Here is a 27,154-nt window from a genome sequence, read left to right on the forward strand (position 1 = left end):
GGGGGGGAGAGGGAAGCAGAGACATGGGGGCCTGAGGGCAGAAGGGATATGTTTGGGAAAGGGGGTTGTGATGAGGAGATTGGTGCTACATAAATGGAGATGTGGTGAGGGCCGGGGGAGCCTAGTCATTGAGTCTGAATGTTTTTTTAAAAGCTTCCTCTGTGCTCCTGCTTGAGCCCTCAACACTGCTGCCTTGGTGTATAGTGGAGCTGAGCCAGCAGTGCCATGTGGAGCCTTCCGAGCACTAACGCTGAAACCAGCATGTAGACATGAACCCTTTAAACAGCAGTGACATTTGGGCCAAGTAACCAACCAATGAGAGCGCTTGACACATGAGACCAGTTGTCCTCATACCACAGTGATTACAGTCAATAGAAATGTAACATGCAAATTCACTGTAGAGGAAGGTTGTTGATTGATTGAATTACTTCTCGTATTACTATGGCCCCAGTTATGAGTGTCTTAAGCAGTTAATCTGACCCTTCTATAATAATTAGATATAAAAATCAGTAATAACTTAATTACAACTTAATTCTTCAAATGTAGCCTGTACCTAAGACTTCATTTGGTTTTAACTATATGGAAAGTTTGACGAATCTGTATTTTTCATTATTATAATAATTCAGGACAATAAAAGATCTAATAGTAAGTGCTAAATTTTTAAAGGACCCATGTAAAATTAATATAAATTTATAAACTAATTAACTTGTACATTCTTAGAAAAATAATCTGTACTCAAAGGCTAAACACGGTACCTTTGTGCTTCAAACATAACAAATAATTCCTCCTTTAGGTTGAAAACTCAACTGAAGCTTAACTATGGAACCACAACTGGCAACTCCAGAATATTTGTCTAGGCCAGGTTGGTAGCAATACCTGTTATTTAGGTTGCCCAACACTTCCAATTATAAGACCCCATTTCGATTACTTATAACCGTGTCAAATTTTAACTATTTGGGCTGAAACTTTCCATGCCAGGTATCTGTCTCTGGCTGAATTGTTTTTTGAACATTTCAGCCAAATGCTTCAGCCATTTCTGAGCACAAGGGCTAGGGAATAAATTGTTTTGGCCTCACTAAGAAGTTCTAAGGACCTTTTCTTTGAAAAGCCCTAGCACCCCCTTGCTCTGGGGCAGGGACTTGAAATTTGGTGTGGGGTGGAGGTATGCCTTTCTGTGAGGAATGTGTCTTTTGCAGCACCTGTAAAAATCCACCCAAATCTGGTAAAATTGTAAGCCTTTGAAATATAGCCGTTGGCACATGCTCCATAGAGACTTGAGTTTCACAGTTTAATTCCCACAATCACTGAGCATGTTCCTGCCAAGGGCTGAGCAGAACTTTCCATGCAATTGCAGCTCTGGGCTGCTGTGGGCTGTGCTAGGTCCCAGCACCTGAAATGAGAGCAGGAAGCCTGTTTGCCTGGTGCTGGGCACAAGCAGCATGGAGGAATAAGTTGCCTGATTCAAATATAGAGGAGACAAGCGTCAGACCTGTGCACAAGGGGGTAGGAGCAGGAGAGAGTGGGCTAGATTGGGACAAGCAACCTGGGGTGAAAACTTGGAACTGGAGGCTAGCCTGGGTGGGGAGAGGAAAACCTGGAGCTGGAGAGGTGGGGTGAACAGCGACTGGGTTGCGGTGGCCAGACTGGTATTGGCTGGGCAAGTGGACTGAGACTGGGAGTTGGGTGGGAGAGAAACAGGGGTGGGACCGGGAACCAGTAGGTGGGGGGTAGACAGACTGGATGAGAAGCCTGAGGGTGAGGGTGGGGTAGATTGGGATTAGCCTGGCAACTACTCTGGAGACTCAGACTGAGAATCAGTGGGATTGAATGAAGGAGGGGAGGGAGAGGGGACACAGATCTAAGGAAGAGTGGGGTTGCACAGGAAGAACTGGGACTGGCTGGGCAATGAGACTGGAACAAAGAGCTAAGCGAGGGGCAACACTGAGATTGGTTGAGGATCCTGAGGAGGGAGATTAGGACTGGGACCCAGTGGGGATGGGGAATGAGGAAGGGGAGGGGAGGGAAGAGGCGCATGTGTAACAACATCTGTGTGAGGGATTCATTTCCAATAATCTCCTAGTAATCTGTTATTTTGACCTTGGTGGATATTTTTGCAAATTCTGAGGACAATATTAAGTTTTCATGGGAAGTGTAAATCAGGGGGCTGATAGTAAGTCTTTAAATACATTTTCACATTACGTTATTTCTTCAGAACCTTTGCCTCATTGAGCTAGCAGGATGGAAACCCTGAAACTAGTAGGCAGCCAATTCAAACCAAAGATAATTGGTATAATCTGCATTATTTATATAAGAAGATCTAGTCAAACATTCCCTTTTTAATAAATGTTTTAAGTGTTTTTACCTCCCACCTCTACACTCCTTTTGCTATTGTGTAACTTTTGACTGGTCAGTTTACTAATTTGGTAAGATTTTCTTTTAAAATATTTTTTGAATTTCCTATTTCAAAAATGACAAATGATAAAAAATGAAAAATGGATAAAAAACTAACACTATTGGGAAAAAAATTAAATTGCCAAATTTTAAAACAAACAAAAACCCCTTGCTTTAAAAGCCAACAAAATGAAAATGCTTTAGAAAACGTTGAAATGTTGACTATTGCTTTCTCTTGACCAACGCATGTTAATTTTGCAACTTGCTTTCTGCACTAACTTAAAATTTCGGTTGGTCTTAAAGTGTACCCCGGGAGTCGCTCAATAGAGCTGATTAGAGTAAGCTGGCCTTGAGGTGACAAATGCAAAGATAACGGTAGTGAGGTCTGCAGCCTAGAGAAAAAGCTGCATCTGAGGATAACAATCCCCAAACTGCAAATAAGGGTAACAGTAGATGCATTCCTTATATTAGGAGGGCCGACACAATCTCTGCTCTTCTTCTGGTTGTTTTCTCTAACATAGCAGTATTACTTCAGTCTTCTGTGAGTTGAACCTCATCCAGTTGCAGTCTCAACCAGATGCTTAGGGCATAGCTACATCTCTTAGGGGTGTGTAAAATCCACATCCCGAGTGATGTAGCTATGCCAACCTAACCCCAAGAATTCTTCTGTCACCCTAGCTACCACCTCTCGTTGGTAGGGTAGATTAGCTACGCTGATGGGAGAACCCCTCCCATGGGCATACGTGGTGTCTACACTGAAATGCTACAGCAGTGTAGCTCCAGCGCTGTAGCTGTGCTGCTGTAGCAGTTTAACTGTACATATACCCTGAGTAAATCGCTCATCAGCACCAACTGCAAAAAACCTGTTTTTTGTTTGTTTTAAAATTTGATAATTTAAGTTTTTTTTCCCAATAGTGTTCTTGTTTTTTACAACTGGGTCAGACAAGTTGAAAACTCTGGGTGAAATCCTGGGCCTACTGAAGTCAACAGGAGTTTTGCCATGGTTAGTCACAGCTGAGTGCCATCAGCTTTCTGAAAATACCATAGCCCTGTTAACAGGCTCATATACACATTGACTAATAGGAGTGACAAGTGAGCCCTCTGCTTCCCCACATAAGAAAACCTTCTGGGCAGATGAAAGAATGGAATGAAGCCGCTCAATGTAAACTCCATGTAGCCATGCTAGGGATAACAAAAGTATCAAAAGAACCATGGGTGAAATCCTGGTCTTCCTGAAGTCAAAGGCTGTTTTGCCATTGACTCTCACAGAGGCAGGACTTGAACCCCTTGTGTTTAGCAGTATAGAAGCCAGCAGCCTGATCTTAAAAAAAATCCAAGCAAAACAAAGCTATTGACACTTGATCTTCAACCACTGCCAAGAGGAGATCAAACAGCACAGCCAATTTCTGTTCCACACCCTACTCTGAAACTGGATTGACTTGGGTGTGGGTCAAGGAAGCTGAGGAATCCAAATATTGCAAGAGCTGCTTCACTGTAATCTTCTCATCAGTTTTAACCAAAAGGTTAGAAACAGGTTGACATTAAATTGTCCATATCAAGAGATAATTTCTTGAACATAGCTGCAGATCAGTTTGCTGCATGTTTCATTGACTGGAACCTTGTAAATATTTTTTTTCATGAAACAAAAGAACAAATAGAGTCCATCTTGCTCTCTCTTAGCTGTGCTGACTCTGCAAGGTAAACAGGAATAAAGAACAGAAAGAAACGGTTTTGTCACTGAAGTCAGCAGATAGGACTGAATACACACAGGGAGCAGATTTGCTAAGTAAAAAGGTACAATTTTTGCTTTTCAGAGTCAAGGTGCACTTTAGATATGTGATAATGTTAACTCTAAATGTATTTGCATTGTGTTTTAAAATATCAGACAGTGTTCATTAACATTGTTAATTAAACACAAAAGCATTTAATTTTCTGGGAAGGAAAGAGTGGTATAATTAGTCTAAATATCAACTTTAGGTGACTATACAAAATGACATCATGTTACTCATCTGTAAGTGTGCTTTACCGTATAACAACAAAACCAATAAATAACAGGTTTAGTACAATCATACAGCATGTCCAATCAGCATCTAGCTTGTGTAGAGTAGATTGGTATTATCAGTAGATAAATTAGACCCACTACAGATCCCAAAGCATTCCAGGCCTCCTTTTTCTTTCTGGACTTCAAGATGTCCATGATGTGTTGAAAGTTTTGCTCTCTTAAGTACCCCTGGAGTTTTTAACAGTAGAAAGAACAAAGAAAATATAACATTGGGGGGATTGGGGATGGCTTCTCTGAGAGGCTGACCTTTCCTCTTAATAGGTCAGCATGCTGCAGAGCCAGCATCTATGGCCTTCTGAGACTTGTTCAGCTCACAAATTTGATTAAATTTTTGCTGGATCGGGCTTCACTATACATTTCCAGCAGCAGTAATCTTCTTCAGCTATTCATTTATTTACTGGCACGCCTGTTTACAAATGTACAAAGGAAATATTACAATTAAACAAAATACACAAGAGCAGCAGATGGATAGTGCATGATGGCAGGAATAAATTAGGTGAATTATAACAGTAGAGGTGTTACAGTTGCAGCCAGGAAGATAACCAAGTGTGTTGAAGTCAAATGAAGGACTACTCTCATTTGATGTTTCTTCCCTTGCAAGCAATTCTTCTCAGGTAAAACTTGAACAGGAAAATTTGGATTTCAAAGTGATTGCTCTACCCACTCAGGCACAGCAGAACTTCCATTAGCTTTTCTGGTCTCCTTTTTAAATTCCTTTATGGCACCGAGGAACTAAGTATGAGAGAACTATTTTTCAGTTCCACCATGCTCCTTGTGTCCCCAAAAGTATTCTCCCAATCCCTCCCTCCTCCCAGGCCCCTCACCTGATTCTTTACTCACCCCTCAGCTCAGCAAAGCAGAAACCCACAAATCCCCATAATCTACCACTACCTTTCAGCCTATACATAGGACCAATTCATTACCGCTCTCATTCTTCCTCCCTGCTCTGCTTTCATGCCATTGCCCTTCCTGTCTACTGCAGATATTTACTCAGATCCAGTAATGGAGTTATTGGCAGTGAACAGAGTGGGTAGGGATTTGTCCCATAAAAAGAGTCTTTCCTACCAGATGACACAAACCTTTGATGACCTCACATGCAAGTTTCCCAAAGATCTTTTCTAATACCCTAGAAAACACTCAGTCTCTGAGTGTATTATCCACCTGGGAATCACAGAATCATAGAACTGGAAGGGTCCTCAAGAAGTCATCTAGTCCAGTTCCCTGCACTCATGGCAGGACTAAGTATTACCTAGACCATCCCTGACAGGTCTTTGTCTAACTTGCTCTTAAAAATCTCCAGTGATGGAGATCCCACAACCTCCCTGGGCAATTTATTCCAGTGCTTAACCACCCTGACCGTTAGGAAGCTTTTCCTAATGTCCAACCTAAACTGCCCTTCCTGTAATTTAAGTCCATTCCTGCTTGTCCTCAGAGGTTAAGGAGAACAATTTTAATCCCTCCTTCTTGTAACAACCTTTTATGTACTTGAAAACTGTTATCATGTCCCCTCTCAATCTTCTCTTCTCCAGACTAAACAAAACCAATTTTTTCAATCTTCCCTCATAGGTCATGTTTTCTAGATATTTAATATTTTTTGTTGCTCTTCTCTGGACTTTCTCCAATTTGTCCACATCTTTCCTGAAATGTGGCACCCAGAACTGGACACAATACTCCAGTTGAGGCCTAATCAGCGCAGAGTAGAGCGGAAGAATTACCTCCTGTGTCTTGCTTACAACACTTCTGCTAATACATCCCAGAATGATGTTTGCTTTTTCTGCCACAATGTTACACTTTTGACTCATATTTAGCTTGTGATCCACTATGACCCCCAGATCCTTTTTCCATAGTACTCCTTCCTAGGAAGTCATTTCCCATTTTGTATGTGTGCAACTGATTGTTCCTGCCTAAGTGGAGTACTTTGCGTTTGTCCGTATTGAATTTCATCCTATTTACTTCAGACCATTCCTCCAGTTTCATTTTGAATTTTAATCCTAACCTCCAAAGCACATGCAACTCCTCCCAGCTTGGTATCATCCACAAAATTTGTAAGTGTACTCTATATGCCATTATATAAATCATTGATGAACAGAACCAGACCCAGAACGGATCCCTGTGGTATGCCACTCAAAATTCCCTTCATCCTTCACTGTGAAGCACTGATAACTCCTCTCTGGAAATAGTTTTTAATCAGTTATGCACCCACCTTATAGTAGCTCCATCTAGGTTGTATTTCCCTAGTTTGTTTATGAGAAGGTCATGCGAGACAGTATCAAAAGCCTTACTAAAGTCAAGATATAATACATCTACTGCTTCCCCCCATCCACAAGGCTTGTTACCCTGTCAAAGAAAGCTATTATGTTGTTCTTGACAAATTCATTTTGACTGTTACTTATCACCTTATTATCTACTAGGTGTTTGCAAACTGATTGCTTAATTATTTGCTCCATTATCTTTCCGGGTACAGAAGTTAAGCTGACTGGTCTGTAATTCCCTGGGTTGACCTTATTTCCCTTTTTATAAATTGGCACTATATTTGCCCCTTTCCCAGTCCTCTGAAAACTCTCCCATCTTCCCTGACTTTTTGAAGATAATCGCTAATGGCTCAGATATCTCCTCAGTCAGCTCCTTGAATAATCTACGATGTATTTCATCAGGCCCTGGTGACTTGAAGACATCTAACTTGTCTAAGTAATTTTTAACTTGTTCTTTCCTATTTTAGCCTCAGATCCTACCTCATTTTCACTGGCATTCACTATGTTAGATGTCCAATCACTACTAACCTGTCTGATGACTACTGAAAAAAAAAGAGGCATTTAGCACTTCTGCCGTTTCCACATTTTCTGTTATTGTTTTTCCCCTCTCATTGAGTAATGGGCTTATCATAATAGCTTTCTCCACTAGTCAAGTTTTTTAATGGTCAGAGCCATAAAAAGACTATTATATTACCCCTTTTATTCCTGGACTGCGGCACCTCAATTTTACATAATTTGTTTACATGGATCCACTATTTAATTTGATTTGTTTTCCTATAAGTTTTACAATTTTACAAACAAGTGTTCAGGAGAAAAGAGGAATAATTAAGGAGGATTATTCCGGCTGAAATGTGTTCACCAAAAATAAGATGAGCATGGTTATTAGCAGCTATTTAACTTTACTTTGTCATAACCTAGAAAGGCCTCAAAGATTCTCTTGTGGTCGCTGAATAAAGTAGAAATATGTTTAATGTCAAACATCATTCATATTGATCTAAATATCACTAAAACATGTTTCCTTTCAAAAAGTGAATCTTATTGGACATTAACCCAGAAAGCTCTTCCTAAGGATCAGTTGCCAATCTTTTTTGAAAATCCACATCATGTTTCAAAACAGGGCTTTGACATTTTATAAAATAAGAGTGAGCATGCTCAGTACCTCATTTGCATATATAATTCATTAAAAAAAACTGGAATGGGTAAAACTATAATCCTCTGTCAGGACTAATGAAATGCAATATTTGAAGTTTTACAATTGATCTGTTTTTGAGTTAGGTAAGAAAAATACATGAGATTTAAAATTATCTTTTTTTGCATTCTTTTAACTCAGAAATGGATACATTAGTTTTTGCCAAAAAAGAGTAAGGGAGTTGGGGGAGAATCTCTTTCACTCCATGTTTCATCCTGGAAATATTTTTGCTAAAGTTATGACAGGCTTGTAAAAGGGTTTTTAATAAAAATTCTTTCTAACCCTTAATTAGAACAGTTACTAGAGTGTAACATGTCATTTTATACAGTTATCTAAGGACTTTTCTAAACAGCAAGTAACTGAATTGCAAGCCAAGGTGTGAATCTATAGCCCACCAGCTACAGACTCAGATTTTCACTGCACTATAGCCGAGTGGACATGGGATGTTACTGTGTGGCAAGCTGGTGCATTGTAGATTCGCACCCTGGCTTGCAGCACAGTAACTTGCTCTGCAGACAAGCCCTAAGCAATGCTTTGGCATGATAAAGGGAGGATGTACCACATAACAGAGTATAAAAAGCAGAAGAGGCTCATTTAGTTCCCTATTAATATATGCTAATTTCTGTGATGGCAGATATTTTGCATCTGAAAAAATATTACAAAATACGAGATGGTTGTACTGAATTACATTGTCCCTAGCCCAAGGAAGATAAAGGGAAACAAAACTGACTTGGACAGCTGAACTGTGCAATCCTTGAATCCTCATTTTATTTAGTTTAAACCTAGGGCTGTCGATTAATCATAGTTAACTCACGCGATTAACTCAAAAAAATGAATCGCGATTAAAAAAATTAATCATGATTAATCGCAGTTTTCATTGCGCTGTTAAACAACAGAATACCAAATGAAATTTATTAAATATTTTGGATGTTTTTCTACATTTTCATATATATTGTATTCTGCATTGTAATTGAAATCAAAGTGTATATTATTTTTTATTACAAATATTTGCACTGTAAAAAATGATAAACTAAAGAAATAGTATTTTACAGCTCACCTCATACAAATACTGTAGTGCAATCTGTTTATCGTGAAAGTGCAACTTACAAATTTAGTTCTTTTTTGTTACATAACTGCACTCAAAAACGAAACAATGTAAAACTTCAGAGCCTAGAAATCCACTCAGTCCTACTTGTTCACCAATCGCTAAGACAAACAAGTATGTTTACATTTACTGGAGATAATGCTGCCCTCTTCTTATTTACAAAGTCACCAGAAAGTGAGAACGGGCATTTGCATGGCACTTTTGTATCTGGCATTGGAAGGTATTTACATGCCAGATAAGCTAAACATTCGTATGCCCCTTCATGCTTCAGCCACCATTCCAGAGGACATGCTTCCATGCTGATGACGCTTGTTAAAAAAAGAATGCGTTAATTAAATTTGTGATTGAACTCCGTGGGGGAGAATTGTATGGCCCCTACTCTGTTTTACTCGCCTTCTGATATATATTTCATGTTATAGCAGTCTCGGATAATGACCCAGCACATGTTGTCCATTTTAAGAACACTTTCACTGCAGATTTGACAAAACACAAAGAAGGCACCAATGTGAGATTTCTAAAGATAGCTACAGCACTCGACCCAAGGTTTAACAATCTGAAGTGCCAGTTATTTTTTGTACATAATTCTACATTTTTAAGTTCAACTTTCATGATAAAGAGATTGCACTACAGTACTTGTATTAGGTGAACTGAAAAATACAATTTCTTTTAATCAAAAATAAATATAAAGTGAGCACGGTACACTTTGTATTCTGTGTTGTAATTGAAATCAATATATTTGAAAATGTAAAAAACATCCAATAATATTTTAATAAATGGTATTCTATTATTGTTTAACAGTGTGATTAATCATGCGATTAATCACAATTAACTTTTTAATCGCTTGACAGCCCTATTTAAAACTTATTCATGTTTATTATGTTGCCTTCAATTTCATAAGAGTTTTAGTATGTCAAAAAGGGACACATAGAAAATAGCAAGACAACAAAATTAAAGCTTAAAAAAGCAGATGTCATTTGGTACCTTATTGAGAGATCTGAACCCTCAGGAAAAAGTATGCATACTTGATACTACACCTTTCTCATCAGAACATTCTAAAGAATTCACAAATATGTTCATGTTTCTGTTGCCAGTTAACTTTCCAGAGTTGCAGGTGGATATTGTGAAAAGGATGATTCTGTGTTTCATGCTATTACATCGGGTTTCAGAGGTTTGCAAATAAACGTAGAGATGGAAAAATGAATTAGGCATCCCTGATATCCATTAATGGCTACAATTTTTAATATTCGGACCAAAATGAAGGTATTTTATTGTTCTTTAGATTCTTTATCAAATCTGCATCAGGTGACATTTGTTTCAGCTATAAAAAACTGACTCACTGTTCTTGCTGCTTGTAATAATATTAAAAACACGTAGACCTAAATGCTCCTTGCACTGAAAAAGCAGTTGATTAAAACACTATACTATACAGATTAAAAACTTATACTACATACATATGTATGTTTATTTGAGATTTATGCAACAGTGTTTTAAATGTTTCAATATTATTGAATATAATATTGCATATTAGTAGGATATTAGTTACTTACTATTACATGAGCAAACACAACATCACTGAAAAGTACGATATATGCTGGAAAAAGTTACAATGTAGTTTTCCTAGGGTATAACTAAGGGAAACCAACTATGGAGGTTTCAGTTGCTGCCCTACATTATTTACCCGCCTTAGCCTTTTTTACAGCTTTAGAACATACCAACCTCCAAGAATGCCTCAAACGTTATATTGGCATATCTGACTCCCCTTCTCACCAGGTTTCATTCCCAAACCATTTCAAAATTCAACTCAAAATACATTTCTTTTTTACTGTCCATAGTCAGTGAGCTTTTGGCCAGTTTCCTATATCAGTGCTTACACGTACCAGCCTTTCTTACCTATTCTTGTCTACTGTCCCTATCTGCTCCTCTCTCACCTTTTTATGATACCATTTTTACTCTAATATGTGTTGTACATTGCCCCTTCAATTCAGTGCAGAAGGAGGTTTGGTCAGACCAGCGGGGGATAGACAACTCTTTGGGTCCTAAGGAAGGCACTGTGACTTTTCTCTTCCCCTGGTCTGCTCTCCTCATGGGCACCGGGAACGCATACACTGGTGCGACAAGGCATGGGACCAGAGCCGTAACTAGGTATTTTTGCACCCGAGGCAAGAATATAAAATTGCGCCCTCCCCCAGGGATGGCTCTTCGGCGGCAATTTAGCGGCGGGTCCCTCAGTCCCTCTCGGAGGGAAGGGCCTGCCGCTGAATTGCCGCCAAAGAATGAATGAAGGGGCGGTGGTAGAGCCTGTGATTTTGGGGGGTCAACTCATGATTTTTGACTGCTTGGGCTGGTAATGTTGCTTCCAAGATGGTCTTTGGTTCCAATCCAGAGAGGGACTCACAGGTTAAGAGAGGAGGGAGGTGCTGGATATCAGCAGTGGCCACTAGGGATCAACATGTGTCTTGAGAATGCTGGGAGTTCAGGTTTGCAGGGCAGGATCAGGGGTGGCAGGTTTGTAGAAATTTTGGTGGTGCCCAGAACCCGCCCCCACCCAAACCCTCCCCCCCACCCGCCTAAGGCTCTGGGAGGGAGTTTGGCTGAGGGAGGAGGTCTGGGGTGCAGGCCCTAGGCTGGGGCAGGGGTGCAGGCTCTGGGAGGGAGTTTGGGGATGGGAGGGGGTGCAGGTTCTGGAATGGAGTTTGGGGATGGAGGGGTGCAGAGGGATGGGGTGCAGGGGTGAGGGCTGTGGGTTGTGGCTGCAGATGAAGGGTTTGGAGTGTGTGGGGGCTCAGGGCAAGAGTCGGGGTGAAGGCTCTGTCTGGGGCTGGGAATGGGAGGTTTGGTGTGTGGGAGGGGCTCAGGGCTGGGGTAGAGGGTTGGTGTCTGGGGGGTGAGGGCTCAGGGTTGGGACTGGGGATGATGTGTTTGGGGTGCTGGAGGGGCTTAGGGCTCGGGCAGAGGGTGCGGTGGGGGGGTGAAAGCTCTGACTGGGGGTGTGGGCTCTGGGGTGGGGCAGGGCTGGGGATGAGTTTGGGGTGCAGACAGGCTGCTCCAGGACAGGGGCCAGAGAGGAGGACTCCCCCCAGCCCTTTCCCTGCCAGAAGCAGCAAGCTCTGGGGGAGGAGCCCCCCTTTCCTGCTCCCCCAGCAGCACACTCACCCCCACCAATGTCACTGCATGTGCTCCTAGGACCCCTCTCACGTCCACGAATCTCCCTTACCTCCCCATGGTGGGTGCCGGGGGGTGCTGCATGCACCTCCTCCCCTGCTGTTGCCCCTGACTGTAGCCTCACTGGGGGTGAGGGATGGGGCTGCCTCCTTGCCCAGCATGGGGCAGGAGCGGTGACTGCGGGCGGGGGGGCCCCCTGTGCTGCTGGAGGGTCCCATCAGAAAATGAAAGGGTCTGAGGGGGAAGGGCAGGCTCAGAGTCAGTCTGCCCTGGCAGTTACATGGGGGGCACTAGGACCCTGCGGCAGCAGTTGCTGCAGGGAAGCAGCATGGAGCTACTCTGCTCCGGGTCTGGGAAGTGGGGGGGAAGCAAATCAGGGCCGGGGGAGGCGCGGGGGGGCAGCAGGTGGGGCCGGGGGAAGATCACCCCGGTTATAAATATCTCTGTGCCTGCCAGCGGCTTTTTTTTTTTCCTCCACCACTTTTTGCGCCCCTTGGCTCTGTGCGCCCGAGGCAAGTGCCTCACTCGCCTTGCCCTTGTTATGGCGCTGCATGGGACTATGCCACCCTGTGCAAAGCCATGACTAGCCAGTTTGAGGATGGGTTGCTGGATCCAATTGGCTCCTGCATCATCCCCCTCTAGGGATACAAGGCCTCCTGGGAATGGGTGGCCATTCAGCTCCCACTCAGACCTCCTTTGCTGTCTGTATGTGCCTGGCTGGATCTTCTGGGGATACGGTGGGCCTAGCCAGATCACCCTTTTAGTGGTTGGGAAGGGATTTTCCCCACCAGTCAAGGATGGCCTATGTCAAACTGGGTTTTTTTACATCCCTCACAGAAGCCCAGAGGACTGGTTGGTTATTTAGGCCAAGTCTACACCTAAAAATTAGATTGATCTAGCTACATAGCTCAGGGCTGTGAAAAATTTCACTCTTTGTGTGACGTAGTTTGGTTAACCAAACCCCCACTGTAGACAGAGAAATTCTTCCATCAACCTAGCTACCACCTCTTGGAGAGGTGAATTAACTACATCCATAGAAAAAACCCTTCTGTTGAGTAGGAAGCATCTATACTAGGGGTAGTCAATAGGTGGTCTGGGGGGCAAACCTGGACTGCCAGACGCTTTTGAATAGACCACAAAATCTTTTTATTTACTTTATCATTATCATTGTTATTTTTTAAATTATTTACTCTGGAATCTGGACCTTGACTATACCTTACCCAAGAAATTTGGACCTTGCCAAAAAATAACTGATTATCCCAGATCTACACTATGGCGCTACCGGAGCACAGCTGCAGTACCGTAGCTGTGCTACTGTAGCTACTGTAGTGTAGACATATCTTTAGGGTAGTGAAGAGGAATAATAAATGTAAAACAAAACAAACAAACAAAAATAGCTTTGTTACAGTTTGCATCCAGCATCCAGTGTGAATGGATGGACTAAAAGGGTGACCTGAGCACCAGACTCAGGAGGGACTGACACAGACTGAAATTGGTTTGGGACAGGGGGGTATAGGCCGGTTCGGCCGGAGCTCGTCCCCCAATGGGGCGGCGGGGAGCCAGACCGCCTCGCTACTTTGGTCAGGTGTGTCGGGGAACTATCTTGGCTGTGCGGCAAACAGTAGCTGAGGCCCTCAGGCAGGGGCTGAGCAAACAGGTTCAATATTACCAAGCCCAGGCCCTGGATCAGGGCAGGGAAACAGTCAGTAGCTCAGGCCCTCAGGCAGGGGCTGAGTAAATGGTTGAACAGTAAACCCCAGGCTCCTGGCTCTGAGCAGCCAGGGAGAGGGGGAGACTGCCACCCGCGAGGTGGGTGGCAGGGGGGACGCAGGCCCACCCACTCCACTGCGTCCCAGCCCGGGGCCCTAGCAGCGGCAGAAGACCCGCTGCGGTGTCAGTGGGGATCCTGACTGCAACACACTGACATTGGCTCTGACAGTGTTGCAGCCAGACTCGGGTCGGCTGCCCCTGGGCTACTTCCTACCTCCCCCTCTAGAGGTACCTGGGTCCGGACGGCATCCTCCATGGGGTCACACACCATGGGCTCCTTGGGGTAGCTGGCAAGCGGTTGGTTTGGCAGCTCCTTGGGGTATCTGGCAAATGGTAGGCCTGGCAGTTCCTTGGGGCAATGGGTGAGCGGTAGGCTTGGCAGCGTCTCTGTGTTCGGGCTAGCCTCAGGCGTTGGTTGGTCTGGCCAGTCCTCGGGTTGGCCGCCGATCGCCGTGGTCTCCCCACCAGGCATCTGGTCTCTCCGGTGACTGAGCTTCAAGTGAGCTCTGGGTTTTTATACTTCCTGTCCTGCGCCTTGACCTCTGAGGGGCGGGTGCAGGGTTTGCTGGCTCCGCCCACTTTGGTGTCCAGAGAGGCTCGTCCCTCTCCAGGGCAGCGGGGAGCCAGACCACCTCGCTACAGGGTGGTCTTAAGTTTCCGCAGACAGAGGCCTGGTTTACACTAAAAAGTTGGGTTGACCCAGCTTCATCACTCCAACGGTTTGAAAAATTCCCATCCCTGTGCAACGTAGTTAAGCTGACTAACTTCTGGTGAAGACAGTGCTAGGTTGATGGAAGAATTCTACCACCTCTCAGGGAGGTGGATTATCTACACTGACAGGAGAATCCCTTCCATGAGTGTAGGTAGCATCTAAACTGAAGCGCTACAGAGGTGCAACTGCAGCTGTGCCGCTGTAGCATTTCAAGAATAGACAAACCTTCAGTCACCTTCCTGAGTACCCTCATCCACCATACAAGAGGAAGGTTTAAGGGATCTCAGCACAGGCTGAATCCCCGGTTGAAGGCTACTGGGATAAGGCTGAGTGCCATCTCCCTCTCTTGGTTAAACTGGATAATCTTACCACACTGGACCCAAATAACTGCCTGGTAGTTAAAAAGAAGGGTGGGAGGGCAGCTTCACTCTAATTCCCATATATATGTTTTGGAATTCATTTAACAGAGTTGTGGGCTGCTGCATTAAACCCATTCCTGTTGAATTTGTCCGGTTTCCTGCAGGTTTGGAGTAGTATGAGACTGTTGTATAATGCGCACTAAAAACCACAGATTTAGCAGAGACACTGGTTTTATGGCCCATTACAACAATTTCTAACACACCCTGATGCAAGCTAACCCTTGATTGTCCTACGATTGCAGAGTTGTTAATTGCTCACTTCATTTTAAGTGGTCTCCTACAACGTGCAAACATCTTATGCTTAACAATGTGTCCCACCGTGTATTTAGCTTAGACACCCTGGTTATCTTCTCCAGGCCTGAGGAAGAGCTCTGTGATGCTTGAAAGCTTCCACCAACAAAAGTTGGTCCCATAAAAGACATTTCATCAGCCACATTATCTCTCTTATATAAAAATATGCTGTATTGTAACCATATTCTGTGCATACGAACTTGAGATTTTTTGTGCATGTGTTAATGCTTATTATATAGTATTTAAAAGCCTTTACATAAAAGTCTGTTTACTTCTAGAAATATATATTATAATTATCACTGATATATGAAATGAAAAACAATGATGAATTAGATTTCTAAGATGTTTCCTCAACATAATTTCTTTCTGCATTATTATACAGGAATATTACACAGTATACTAATTTGCATCCATCTGAACATTAAATTTTCCAACTGTGGCATGTCGTTTGTGACAACCATCTGCTCAGACGTCACTTTTCTCTTAATCAGTCCACTTAACATTAAAGTCAACAATAACAATTTCTGCAGAGACACTGTAAAAGTGATAAAGTTGTTTATATTTTTGCATTTCATTTACCATGCACTCCTACCACTTATGTTCTAACTAGATAACATTTCTGGAGCATCAAACAAAATGAAAAGAATACAAAACCCAACATAAAGCCTGAGTTCTTCAAGCTCTGCATGTTCTTGCGTAATAAAAATGTGTTACAGTTCTGATCACAGACCACTGGAATGTTATAAACTCTAATTTTAGTTAAAAAACTGAATTAAGAGCTATTTCAAGAATCACGATTCAGTTTCTTTAATGAGAATGAAAGTTTAAAAGAGCTAAGCTTAATCTTGGGGCATAACTCAGTTGCACATAACAGAATTTGTTTTTAATCTGTTTCGATAGATAGATAGATTAGATAGAGCATTGATAACTACATAAACAAAATCCCTTTGTGTCAAAATGAAGTTATTTATGTTGAAAAGTCAGGTACTCAAAAGTTAGGAAGCGCGAGGATTAAGGTTGCACAGAGAACCTTAATCCTGCCCCTTATGTGTACATATCTGTGACCCAAGAACCTCTTGATGCCAACTGGCTGAGCACACAGGGTGACAGGGACCACCTGGGTTCACCAAAAGAATGTCATGTAAGGTTTCTAATGACAGCTTGTATTACACTGGTCATCATAATCATTGCAAGACGTATGTATGGAAAATAAGTGAGGCGTTAGATATATATATACTAAAAATCATGTTCTTGAGGTCTGCAGTTAAAAAAGGTCATGCCTTAAACAAGCTTCTCCAGACAGGAGCTGGGAAACACTTATCTCCATGGCAGCCCATTGTGTATTGTGTGTGTTATCATAGCAATCTGTTAGCATACTGAGTCAAAAGCTGCTTCAGAGATTGTGGAGACTTCAGAGGAAAATCAACAGGAAGAAGTAAACAGCACAAAGGATGAGACCCTATTTTCAGGTGCAGATCAAAGGTTTGGTCTGGTCTATCTGGGGGTGCAGAGACTTTGGGTAGGCTATTCTGTAGGAAAAAGGGAACATCCTGTGAGTTAAGTTTAGGCTCTAGAAAGGATGTTATGATTTTGTTTTATATGTAACCATTTGTTTCCAGTATTCTTACTTTCCATCATTTGAATCTTTGTTCTTTGACAATATATTTATACTACAAACAAAAATAAGTCTATCTAAGTGCTGTGTGTTAAGTGGAGTGGTGATCCTGACTTAAAACTAGTAAGCTGAGGTATACTATTCCTTAGGGAATAGGGAATCTAAGAATTTTGAGAGTGTTCAGTGGAAGAGAGGCTGAACACTACAGAGGAATGCTCAGAGGACTTGGCAGACTGTGTGTGCCTATCATTAACCTGAGAGACAAGATGGGTGAAATAGTATCTTTTTTTGGACCAACTTCTTCAAGTCTGGAGAAGAGCTCTGTGTAAGCTCGAAAGCTTGTCTCTCTCACCAACAGAAGTTGGTCCAATAAAAGATATTACCTCAACCACCTGGTCTTTCTAATATCCTGAGACCAACATAGCTACAACAACATCACAAATATCGCTAACCTGTACAACCAGAGTGAGGCCTGGAAGGCAGTGGTTGTGTTGCCAGAGACTGGTGGAGTCAGGGAGCTGAACCACAAAAGGCACAGACAAGACATCCTCACACTAAGGGCAGGTAGTAAAAAGGTGCATCACAACTGTGGGTACCCTGGGAAGTATCACAATATCATGAAACAGTCCTTAATTACATCATCACATACTGTTTTTTTCCACAAGATCCCTGCCTCATTCAGTGCACAGAGATGGATGGTGCTCAGGAAACGATTCATAAGAAGAGTTCAAAATGACATCCAATAAAGGAAATGGTCTTTCGTTTTTGTATTGGAGTGTCATTTAAGTAAGGGCTGCTTCCCTTCTAATATATCCCAGTTGGGCTAAAGGGGACCGTTGCTCCTCAGATTTGTAACTTTCAAACAACTTTTCATCTCTAAAATGTTCTTTCCTTCACTACACCAAACTGTGCCCGATGCAAATACCTCTCCTATGATATTTCCCACAACACCTTACCCAGAGCCTCAGCAACTATAGTGCCAGTATTCATCATACAGCAGCCACTAAAGATAACCTCCTTCAGCACTGCAATACCAGTGTGTGACTACTTGCTAATCTGGAATGCAAAACCTTTTAACTTCTTTCTTCCCAAAGCCTAAAGGGCTAAAGCCTCATATGGCCACCCTGAGGGCTGTCTCTTGCATGACAACATATAGCACTGTCCTCTAAGGTACCAAACTAACAGCCTAAATATACTGTTAGATGCAATATAAATATGATGTAGTGTAATCAGGGCCTCAATGCAATCTAATTTACACATCTGCTTGTGCACTATGGATTTTCTTTAAAATTCTCTAAAAGCTATTCCTTGAATGGTCCTTTACTTTGAATTTTGACAACTGACAGATATTTTTCTTTTCATAAGAGGGGTTTCCCAAGGGTGTGTTTCAGAGGTCAAATGTCACAATGACTTAGAAAAAAATTACTGAATCAGATCCCAAGTTTAGCTCAATATTTTGATCTGAAGTTTATTTTGACAGAAATGACAGCCTTGGCAAATGCCTATACTATTTTATGGGCTACAGTAGATAATAAATCTGAACTGAGAAGTGGACTAACATTTTTGTGATTTCTTTTTTTTAAAAGATTCCTTATTCCTTCTTACCTGACTTAAAAAAAACTCATTAAAGCTATTTTATTGTAATGATATTGATAGACTCCTTTATTTATTCATATTTTAATAATGTATTTATAATGTCCTTAATCAGAAATCAAGCTGAAATGTGATATTTGTGCCAATGAAGTATAAACCATTTGTGAAGGCTTTAAAGTAAAGCAGAAAATAAATACTTACATGTAGCTCCTTGTTTACATATATTCACATGCAATTCTACCAAATAGCTGCAGGATTTCACATATGAAAGGTGAAGATTACTGTCAGGAATATTACCATATTTTTATCTTTTTCTTTTTCCTTTGTTTTTTTGGAAGGAAACTTATTACTTACCCAACATTTTCTGCATCTTCATCACACTCAGCCCTGTATTTGCAAGCCCCACATTTGGAGTGTTTTCTGTGAACTTCTGTTCCAGATCCTTCATACTCTAAATAAAACAAGGCAGTGTCATCAGAAAATGTAACTTCTTTCACATTATGCTATGACTCTGTCTACACAAATTAGTTTGCCTTTCAACAGGAAAGCAGCTTGTAGGCATAGCGGTGTCATATATTTATAGCACAGTCATTAGCCTCACTAGTATTACTTCTTCCAAAATTGGGCAACAACTAAGGTTTGATAGAGTGATAACAATTACAAGATAGCACACAAAAACAAAAAACAAACAAACAAAAACGAAAAACAAACAAAAAAAACATTGCTTCATTGGTTATTTACTACTCCTTTATTGTTGTACAGAGTGATTTGCTATTGATTTTCCTCAGTTCTCTAAATCTGACACTAATATACATACTAGCTCATTTAAAGGAAACTTTATTTGCCACTAACACCATATAAAACATGCACCTTTTAATGCCATTTGACTAGTAATTTAATAATGTTCAGGTAAAGAACATATACATAGCCAAGCAGAAAGAAGGGAAAATATTTTAATTGAAGTTCTGTAATTATAGACATAGTTCCATATAACTACTTATTACATATAATGATTTTTTCCTCTGTGTACCTGAGGATAGATTTTCTTTCATTTTGTACTAGATTATACTAATTTCTCATAGTTTCAGCCTTATTCCTTTTCATCACTGGTTTAGGACATACAGAAGACACAGTGCATTATCCTGAGAAGATACTGATAGAAATGGAACTTCCTGTAGAAGATAGAACATATCTCCAAGGTTCAAAAACATTGGTCCTACAGGCAACAGCATTATTCTTGTGGTTCACACTGACATTACAGCTCATCAGTCACATGGGAGGAAAATGTAGATCCACAATGTTCTGATGCAGGACAATCTAGAATTTGATAGATGCCTAATTTATAACTGTTATGACACATTTGGTGGAATATTATAGTGAATAGTGTTATCTTTTTTTCTCCACGAGTTCATAAAAAATATCAAGCTGATCAATAAAAATATAGTTTTCAAATTCAAAGTGCAGAACAATGTAACTATAAGAATATTAAGCTCTTCAATGGTACAAAAAGTTCACTGGGCCAAAAGTACTGCATTGTTAGAAGGACATGGTGTATTTTAAAGACATTATCACATGTCAAACATTGCATGTCCGGTCATTGTGAATCTCTGCACACTACAGGATCCCTACACACCATAATGACCTACATTTCTGTTAATTGATTCTAAATTAAAAACTCACCACGAAAGCATAATATGAAAACATGTTTCAAATTTCAAAGCTCACATTTTTTCTAAACTATTGTCACAGCTTTCTTGCCTTTATTAGTGGCCAAGTTAAAGCTAAATATAAAATCTACTTGAACCAAAAACACATTAAAAATCAAACATATTTTAATGTTAGATGGGCAATATAAATATAAAATTATCAAACACAACCGAAACTGTGTCTAGTTATATTTTATAATACATTTCTATTTATGCTCAGTGCACCTTAAAGAATTAAATCTGTCTTTATCCTTTTAAGAACACAATTTTTTCCATACTGGACTAAAAATAATATTGCAGAGAAATAGCTTAAAATAATGTGGTTAATTTAATGTCCTATTTTTTTTTACATTTGGAGTTCTGCAGGTAAATTTTCAATCTCAATAATACCATTAAAGGAACACTCTAACATTGCAATACAGTGAATTCAAAAAAAATTGTTTAAAATAATTTCAGATACTAACCTGTCCCTGAGTCACACTGCCAAATTTTTGTGGTTTTTACAACCACATTTTCCTACTTTTAAAGTGATTTTCTCTGTTTTGTTGACTCAAACAGGGGAAACTGACTATACTGAAACAGTGAAATTGACTATATAAAATACAAAATGTTGTCAAAGATAAAGTTAGTAACAGAGAAAAGTATTTTCTCTCATCTCCTTCTCTTATAGTAGTCTTGTGTGCTACTTGTAACAATAGTCAGATAAACAAATTAAGCTAGAAGTGTAAATTCTAAGTTGTTGGTATCCCTTAAATACAGCGTGCCTGGGAGTATGAAACAGTCCCCTTATTCCTACACATGGCTTCTTGGACTTTGGGTGTAGATGCACCTGGAGCAGGTAAACTGGGATTAGATAGATAAAGAGACGAGTAAAGTCTTGGCTCCATTTCTTACTTAGCGGCCAGCACAGCTGAGAAAGCATGAGGAGCGGTGGATGTAATAATTTATAGCTGGTATAACTTCAGATTCATAGATTATAAAGACAGAAGGGACCATTGACATAATCATAATCTGACCTCCTGTATACAACAGGCCATAGGACTTCCCTGAATCAATTCCTGTTTGAACTAGAGCACACCTTTTGGAAAAACATCCAATCTTGATTTTAAAGTTTCCAGAGATGGAGAATCCATCAAACCCTGGGCCAATTGTTCCCTGGTTAATCATCCTCATTATTGTAAATTTGAATCTCATTTCTAGTCTGAATTTGTCTATTTCCAAATTCCAGACATAAGATCTTATTATGCCTTTGTCTGCTAGATTAAGAGTCCTCTATTATCAAATTTCTTTTCCCCACATATTTATAAACTGTGATCAATTCACCCCTTAAACTTTTCTTTGTTAAACTAAATAGATTGAGCTCCTTGAGTCTTGCACTATAAGGCATGTTTTCCAATCTTTTAATTATTCCTGTGGCTCTTCTCTGAACCCTCTCCAATTTATCAACATCCTTCTATCATAGATTTCAAGGCCAGAAAGGACCAACTGCAACAATCTAGTCTGACCTCCTGTAGACTAGAACTTCCAGGCCATAGAACTTTCCCCAAAATAATTCCTAAAGCAGATCTTTTAGAAAAACATCCCATCTTGATTTAAAAATGGTCAATGATGGAGAATCCACTATGACCCTTGGTAAACTGTTCTAATGGTTAAGTATCCTCACTGTTAAAAATGTACACCTTATGTCTAGTCTGAATTGGTGTACCTTCAATTTCCAGCCTTTGGATCATGTTATACCTTTGCTAGATTGAAGAGCCCATTATTAAATATTTATTCCTAATGTAGGAACATATAGACTGTAATCAAGTCACCCTGTAACCTTCTCTTTGCTAAGCTAAACAGCTAAATTAGTTTTCTTACAGTCTTCTGGAACTTCCCCAATGCTCCAATACTTACTGAAAAATCAAAGGTTCATGAAATTGGCCCTTTTTAAACATCATATATATATTACTTGTTTGGAATTTATTTCATTTGTTATATTCAAAGAAAATAATGTCACGAGCACTTGTATCTAAGCTACCACTAATTTTTAGTACTGTGATCATTTCCTCTTTATCTGTCAAGATGAGGTCTAAGCTAGAATTCCTCTATGTTGGATGCACCACTTTGTCAGTTAGGCAATTCTCATCTATAGTATTTAGAAATTCTCAGGATGTTTTAACATTGGCAGCATGAGGCCTCTAGCATATGTAAACTTGGTAGAATTCAATTTTTTTAAAAATTTCAACAGCTAATATTGATGCTTATTTTTATGCATATTTTCTATTTTTAATCACTAAGTTTTCACAGTTGCAAGAAACTATGAGGGGAACAGACAATAATTTAATGACAGTAGATGTGGAGATTCAAAAAGTTAAAGCTTTATAACTGTTAAAACATAAATTGTCAACATCACATATCAAAATATACACAGTAAATAGCCTTAAAACAAACTGTGCTAAAATTGGTGTTATCACAACAGAAATATTTGTATTGATTTGTGTGTGTACAGTGAAATCAATGTTTACCAACATTAACTGATAAAAATCTAATCCTTCCAGGCCTAAACATGTGTCACTCAGATTAAAGTCCTCCATGATCACAGAGGTTTCCCTCCTCACACCACACATTAAAGATAGGTGCTTAGAGAGCTGGTCATCCTGTTCTCTAGTGTGATTTTGTGGTCTGTAGCAGACACCAATTAGTACCAATTTTGTGCTTTATCTGTTGGGACATTGATCCATAAACATTCAAGAGCATTTTCTTCCAAGCTGTCAGTGACTCAGAAACAGGTAATGCCATTTGTGACAGAATGCCACTCTCCCTCCCCTTTTACCTACTCGATCCTTTCTAAATAGGTTATAATAATTGATTTCTACATTCCAATCATGCGAATTATCCCACTAGGTTTCAGTAATACCAACTAGATTGAATTTATGCTCATAAATGAGCAATTCAGTTCCTCTTGTTTATTACCCAGGCTTCTGGCACTGGGGCATAGGCAATTAAAGAATTTCTTCTGTTCACATCCTGTGTTGTCTTGATTAATTTTGTTCTCAGCATCTTGATTTTGTTCTCCATGAATGCTCATTTGTTCCCTCTTTTCCCACTCTACTTTTGTTACAGGCCCATCAAATTAACATACACACACACACATACACCAGCCCAGGGTCACTCTCTTGGTATGTCTACACAGCAACTAGACATCTGTGGCTGGCCTGTGCCAGCCGACTCAGGCTCGTGGGTCTCAGGCTGCTTCATTGCTGTGCAGATGTCTGGGCTCAGGCTGGAGCCCAAGCTCTAGGATGCTGCAAGGTAGCAGGGTCCCAGAGATCAGGCTCCAGCCCAAGCCTGGAAGGCTACACAGCACTGAAACAGCCCCGTGAGCCTGAACCCGTTGGCATGGACCAGCTGCGGGATTTTCTTTGCTGTTGTAGACATACTCTCTGAGTCTGAATGTCCCCAGGGCTACCCTGGGTTAGTGCAGCATACACACCCACACTTTGTTCAGGGTTGTGCCTAAAGTCACACTCCAGTCCTATGAAACTGAAATATAAATAAACTGTACCAGAATGGAGTGACTAGGGTTTATGGAGTTGTGGCCAGTCTTTATGTGACCATGCAGAAAGGACTGCTCTCTGACCTGCACACCCTCTTAAGAACTGAAGCCTCTGTGTTCCGAATACAAGGGCTGCTAGAGAGGTGTCCCTCTTAGGAGCAACTTATCTAAAAGGGGTTGGGAAGTAGGGGGAACCAGAGGTCTATCACTCCTGCATGCTGACCATGTTGTGTGCTGCACCTCTTAATAGGGGTGTCACCTATTGTGCTCTTCTTAGCACAACTAGGCACAAAAATGCCTCCCAATGCACCTCCTTGAGGCAGTGTAGCTCCACAACACTCCTTACTACAGGCTGTAGCTAAAGGCTACGATCTAGTGACTTGTCTGATTGACAGATTATGGAAATGCTATTATGATGCCATAGTTAAGGCTGTGTTCTGTTTTGCAGTTAATGCAAGCCTTCAACCTCTTTGGGCTGTCTACACTGCAATCAGAAGTTAATTAATGGAGATATCCTATCTCCTAGACAGGACCTTGAAAGGTCATCGAGTCCAGACCCCTGCCCTTGCTAGCAGGACCAAGTACTGATTTTGCCCCAGATCCCTAAGTGGCCCCCTCCAGGATTGAACTCACAACCCTGGGTTTAGCAGACCAGTGCTCAAACCACTGAGCTATTCCTCTGTCCCTCCCTCCCTGTTGGCTGCAGCATGTGTAGACATCCCTGAGGTAGCTTTGATCAAGCTAAATCCAATAACAATAGCAGCAAAACTGCAGCAGCATGGGCTGTACAAGCCCACTTGTGACCTGGGTATGTACTTGAGCGGCTAGCCCATGTTGTTGCAGCTTCACAGTTATTGGTATTCAAGCTAGCTACATCAAAGCTAGCTTGGGTATGTCTACACATACTGCAGTCACACCCCTGACCGCAGTGTAGACATACCCTTTGTTTTATATGAAAAACAGCATATTTATTCTGAATTTTCATATCTTTCGATAAAGTTGAATTTTCCGCTGACTTATGTGCTTCTAGTCTTTGTGTAAGGAATGGTTACCAATGTGGAAGATCCTGTTCATTGTCAAACTGTTTGGCCAGTTTAGGAGCAGAGTTCTCCTCTTCCACCCAGCAGAGCCGGCTTTAGGAACTGTGGGGCCCGGAATCGGGCCCCGCACCTTAGGCGCCTTTTTAATTTTTTAATTTTCTTTAGTCACCCGGCTGCAGTCCGCTCCGGGTCTTCGGTGGCGGAGGGTCGGCTCCAGGTCTTTGGCGGCACGGGGTCCTTCACTCGGCTCCGGGTCTTCCGTGGTACTGAAGGACCCCCCGCTGCCAAAATGCCACTGAAGACCCGGAGCGGACAGCAGCCGGGTGACTAAAGAAAATTAAAAAATTACAAAGGCGCCTAAGGTGAGGGGCCCGATTCCGGGGAATCGGCCTAAAGCTGGCCCTGCCACCCAGAGATCCACACCTCACTGATGGAACATCCATCATTCACCATAAAATACCACACAGCAACCTTAGCTCTGCCCCAGTAGGGGGCAAGCCTCCCAGCACCTTTGCCTTCAACCATGAGATGACTATAGATCAGGAGTCGGCAACCTATGGCACGCGTGCCAAAGACGGCACGCGAGCCGATTTTTAATGGCATGCTGCTGCCTGCCGGAGTCCCGGCAGGCAGCAGCGTGCCATTAAAAATCCTGCCCAGCCCGGCCCGCTCTTCTCCTCCCTCCGCTCCCCTCCCGCGTGGGGGCAGGGGGCAGGAGCATAGGCGTGTGCACGGGGTGTGCCCAGGCACACCCTAATGCAGGGGTGGGCAAATGGCCCCACTCTCCCGGCGTGGCAAACCGCGGGGTCCGCGCTCCTGGGCCGGAGTGCCCGGCCGAGCGCAGCAAGCTGCCGGCCCCTCCCCTGTCTTCCCCCCTCCCCTGGAGCCATGCCACCGTGCGCGCAGCGCTCTGGGGGCCGGGGCTGCCCGCTCACGCGGGGCAGCATTTGGCTCCGCGGGGAGGAAGACACACTCCCCGCTCATCCGGAGCCATGCCGCCGCACGCACGCACAGCATTCTGAGGGGCGGGGCTGCCCGCTCCCGTGGGGCAGCGTGTCTGGCTCTGCGCGGAGCAGAACATGCTGCTAGGAGCCTCATGGTAAGGGGTCCGGGTCCAGGGGGTTGGATAAGGGGTGGGGGCAGTCAGAGGACAGGAAGCAGGGTGGGTTGGATAAGGGGTGGGATCCCAGGCGGGGTGGTTAGGGGCGGGGGGTCTCTGGAGGGGGCAGTCAGGGAGCAGGGGGGGTTGGATGGGGCATGGGAGTCCTGGGGTCTGTCAGGGGTCAGGGCAGTCAGGGGACAGGGAGCAAGGAGGGTCCTGGGGGGGCAGTTAGGGTGGGAGGTCTCTGGAGGGGGGTGGTCAGGGGACAAGGAGCTGAGGGGGGCCCTGTCAGGAGGCAGGGGTGTGGAGAGGGGTTGGGGCAGGCAGGGAGGGTTGTATGGGTCGGGAGTTCTGGGCGTCCTGTCAGGGGGCGGGGAGCGGCTGGATAGGCATGGGAGTCCTGGGGGTCTGTCTGGGGGCAGGGGTGTGGATAAGGGTCAGGGCAGTCAGGGGACAAGGAGCAGGGAGGCTTAGATAGGGGGTGGGGTCCTGGGGGGCAGTTAGGGGCAGGGGTCCCAGGAGGGGGTAGTCAGGAGACAAGGAATGGGGGGGTTGGGAGTTCTGAGGGGGGCAGTCAGGGGGAGGGAAGTAGGAGGGAGTGGATGGGGGCAGGGCTAGGGCATGGCGAGGGCGGGGCTAGGGCAGGGCTCCCTGGGTGCACACTCTAATGAAATGTGCTGCGCACGCTTATGGGCAGAAGGTTGGTCCTGCCGGCTCCCCTGCCTCTTCCAGTAGTGTGCTGGGTTCCTGTCCCTCCTCCATCTCTCCGTCCCTCCCTCCCTGCCGGCCGATCAGCTGATGGCCCTTAAGAGGGAGGGCGCCGGGAAGGAGCAGAGTCAGCGTGCTCACTGCTCCCGGCAGAGGCAGAGAAGAAGCGGGGGCAGGGCCTTGGGGAAGGGGGGTGGTGGAATAGGGGCATATCCCCTCCAGCCCCCTGCCCTGACCCCCCCTCACACACACCCAGCCCTCTGCCCTGAGCCCTGACCCCCCTCACATATACCCAGCCCTCTGCCATGATCCCCCCCCCACACATGCAGCCCTCTGCCCTGAGCCCCGCAGCCCCGCACACCCCCCAGGTCCGTGCCCTGAGCCCTGTGCCCCGCACCCCCCAGGCCCCTGCCCTGAGCCCTGTACCCCCATACACACCCAGCCCTCTGCTTGACTCCTTCACCCCCCCACGACCCCAGCCCTGACTCTGGCACCCCCA

The 27,154-nt window shown here is 43.0% G+C and overlaps 1 protein-coding gene across 1 annotated transcript in view; it reads right to left on the bottom strand.

Annotated features, from left to right (window-relative positions):
• Positions 1 to 27,154, bottom strand: part of TMEFF1 (transmembrane protein with EGF like and two follistatin like domains 1) — a 205,156-nt gene that overhangs the window by 27,711 nt on the left and 150,291 nt on the right. Inside the window, exon 5 of the mRNA XM_026659239.1 lies at positions 18,916 to 19,012. Within this exon, the coding sequence (XP_026515024.1) occupies positions 18,916 to 19,012 (97 nt within the window). The remainder of the gene's footprint in view (positions 1 to 18,915; positions 19,013 to 27,154) is intronic.

The sequence above is a fragment of the Terrapene carolina genome, unplaced genomic scaffold (assembly GCF_002925995.2).
Source record: "Terrapene carolina triunguis isolate 2854851 unplaced genomic scaffold, T_m_triunguis-2.0 Scaffold613, whole genome shotgun sequence".
In the NCBI taxonomy this organism is placed as follows: Eukaryota; Metazoa; Chordata; order Testudines; family Emydidae; genus Terrapene; species Terrapene triunguis.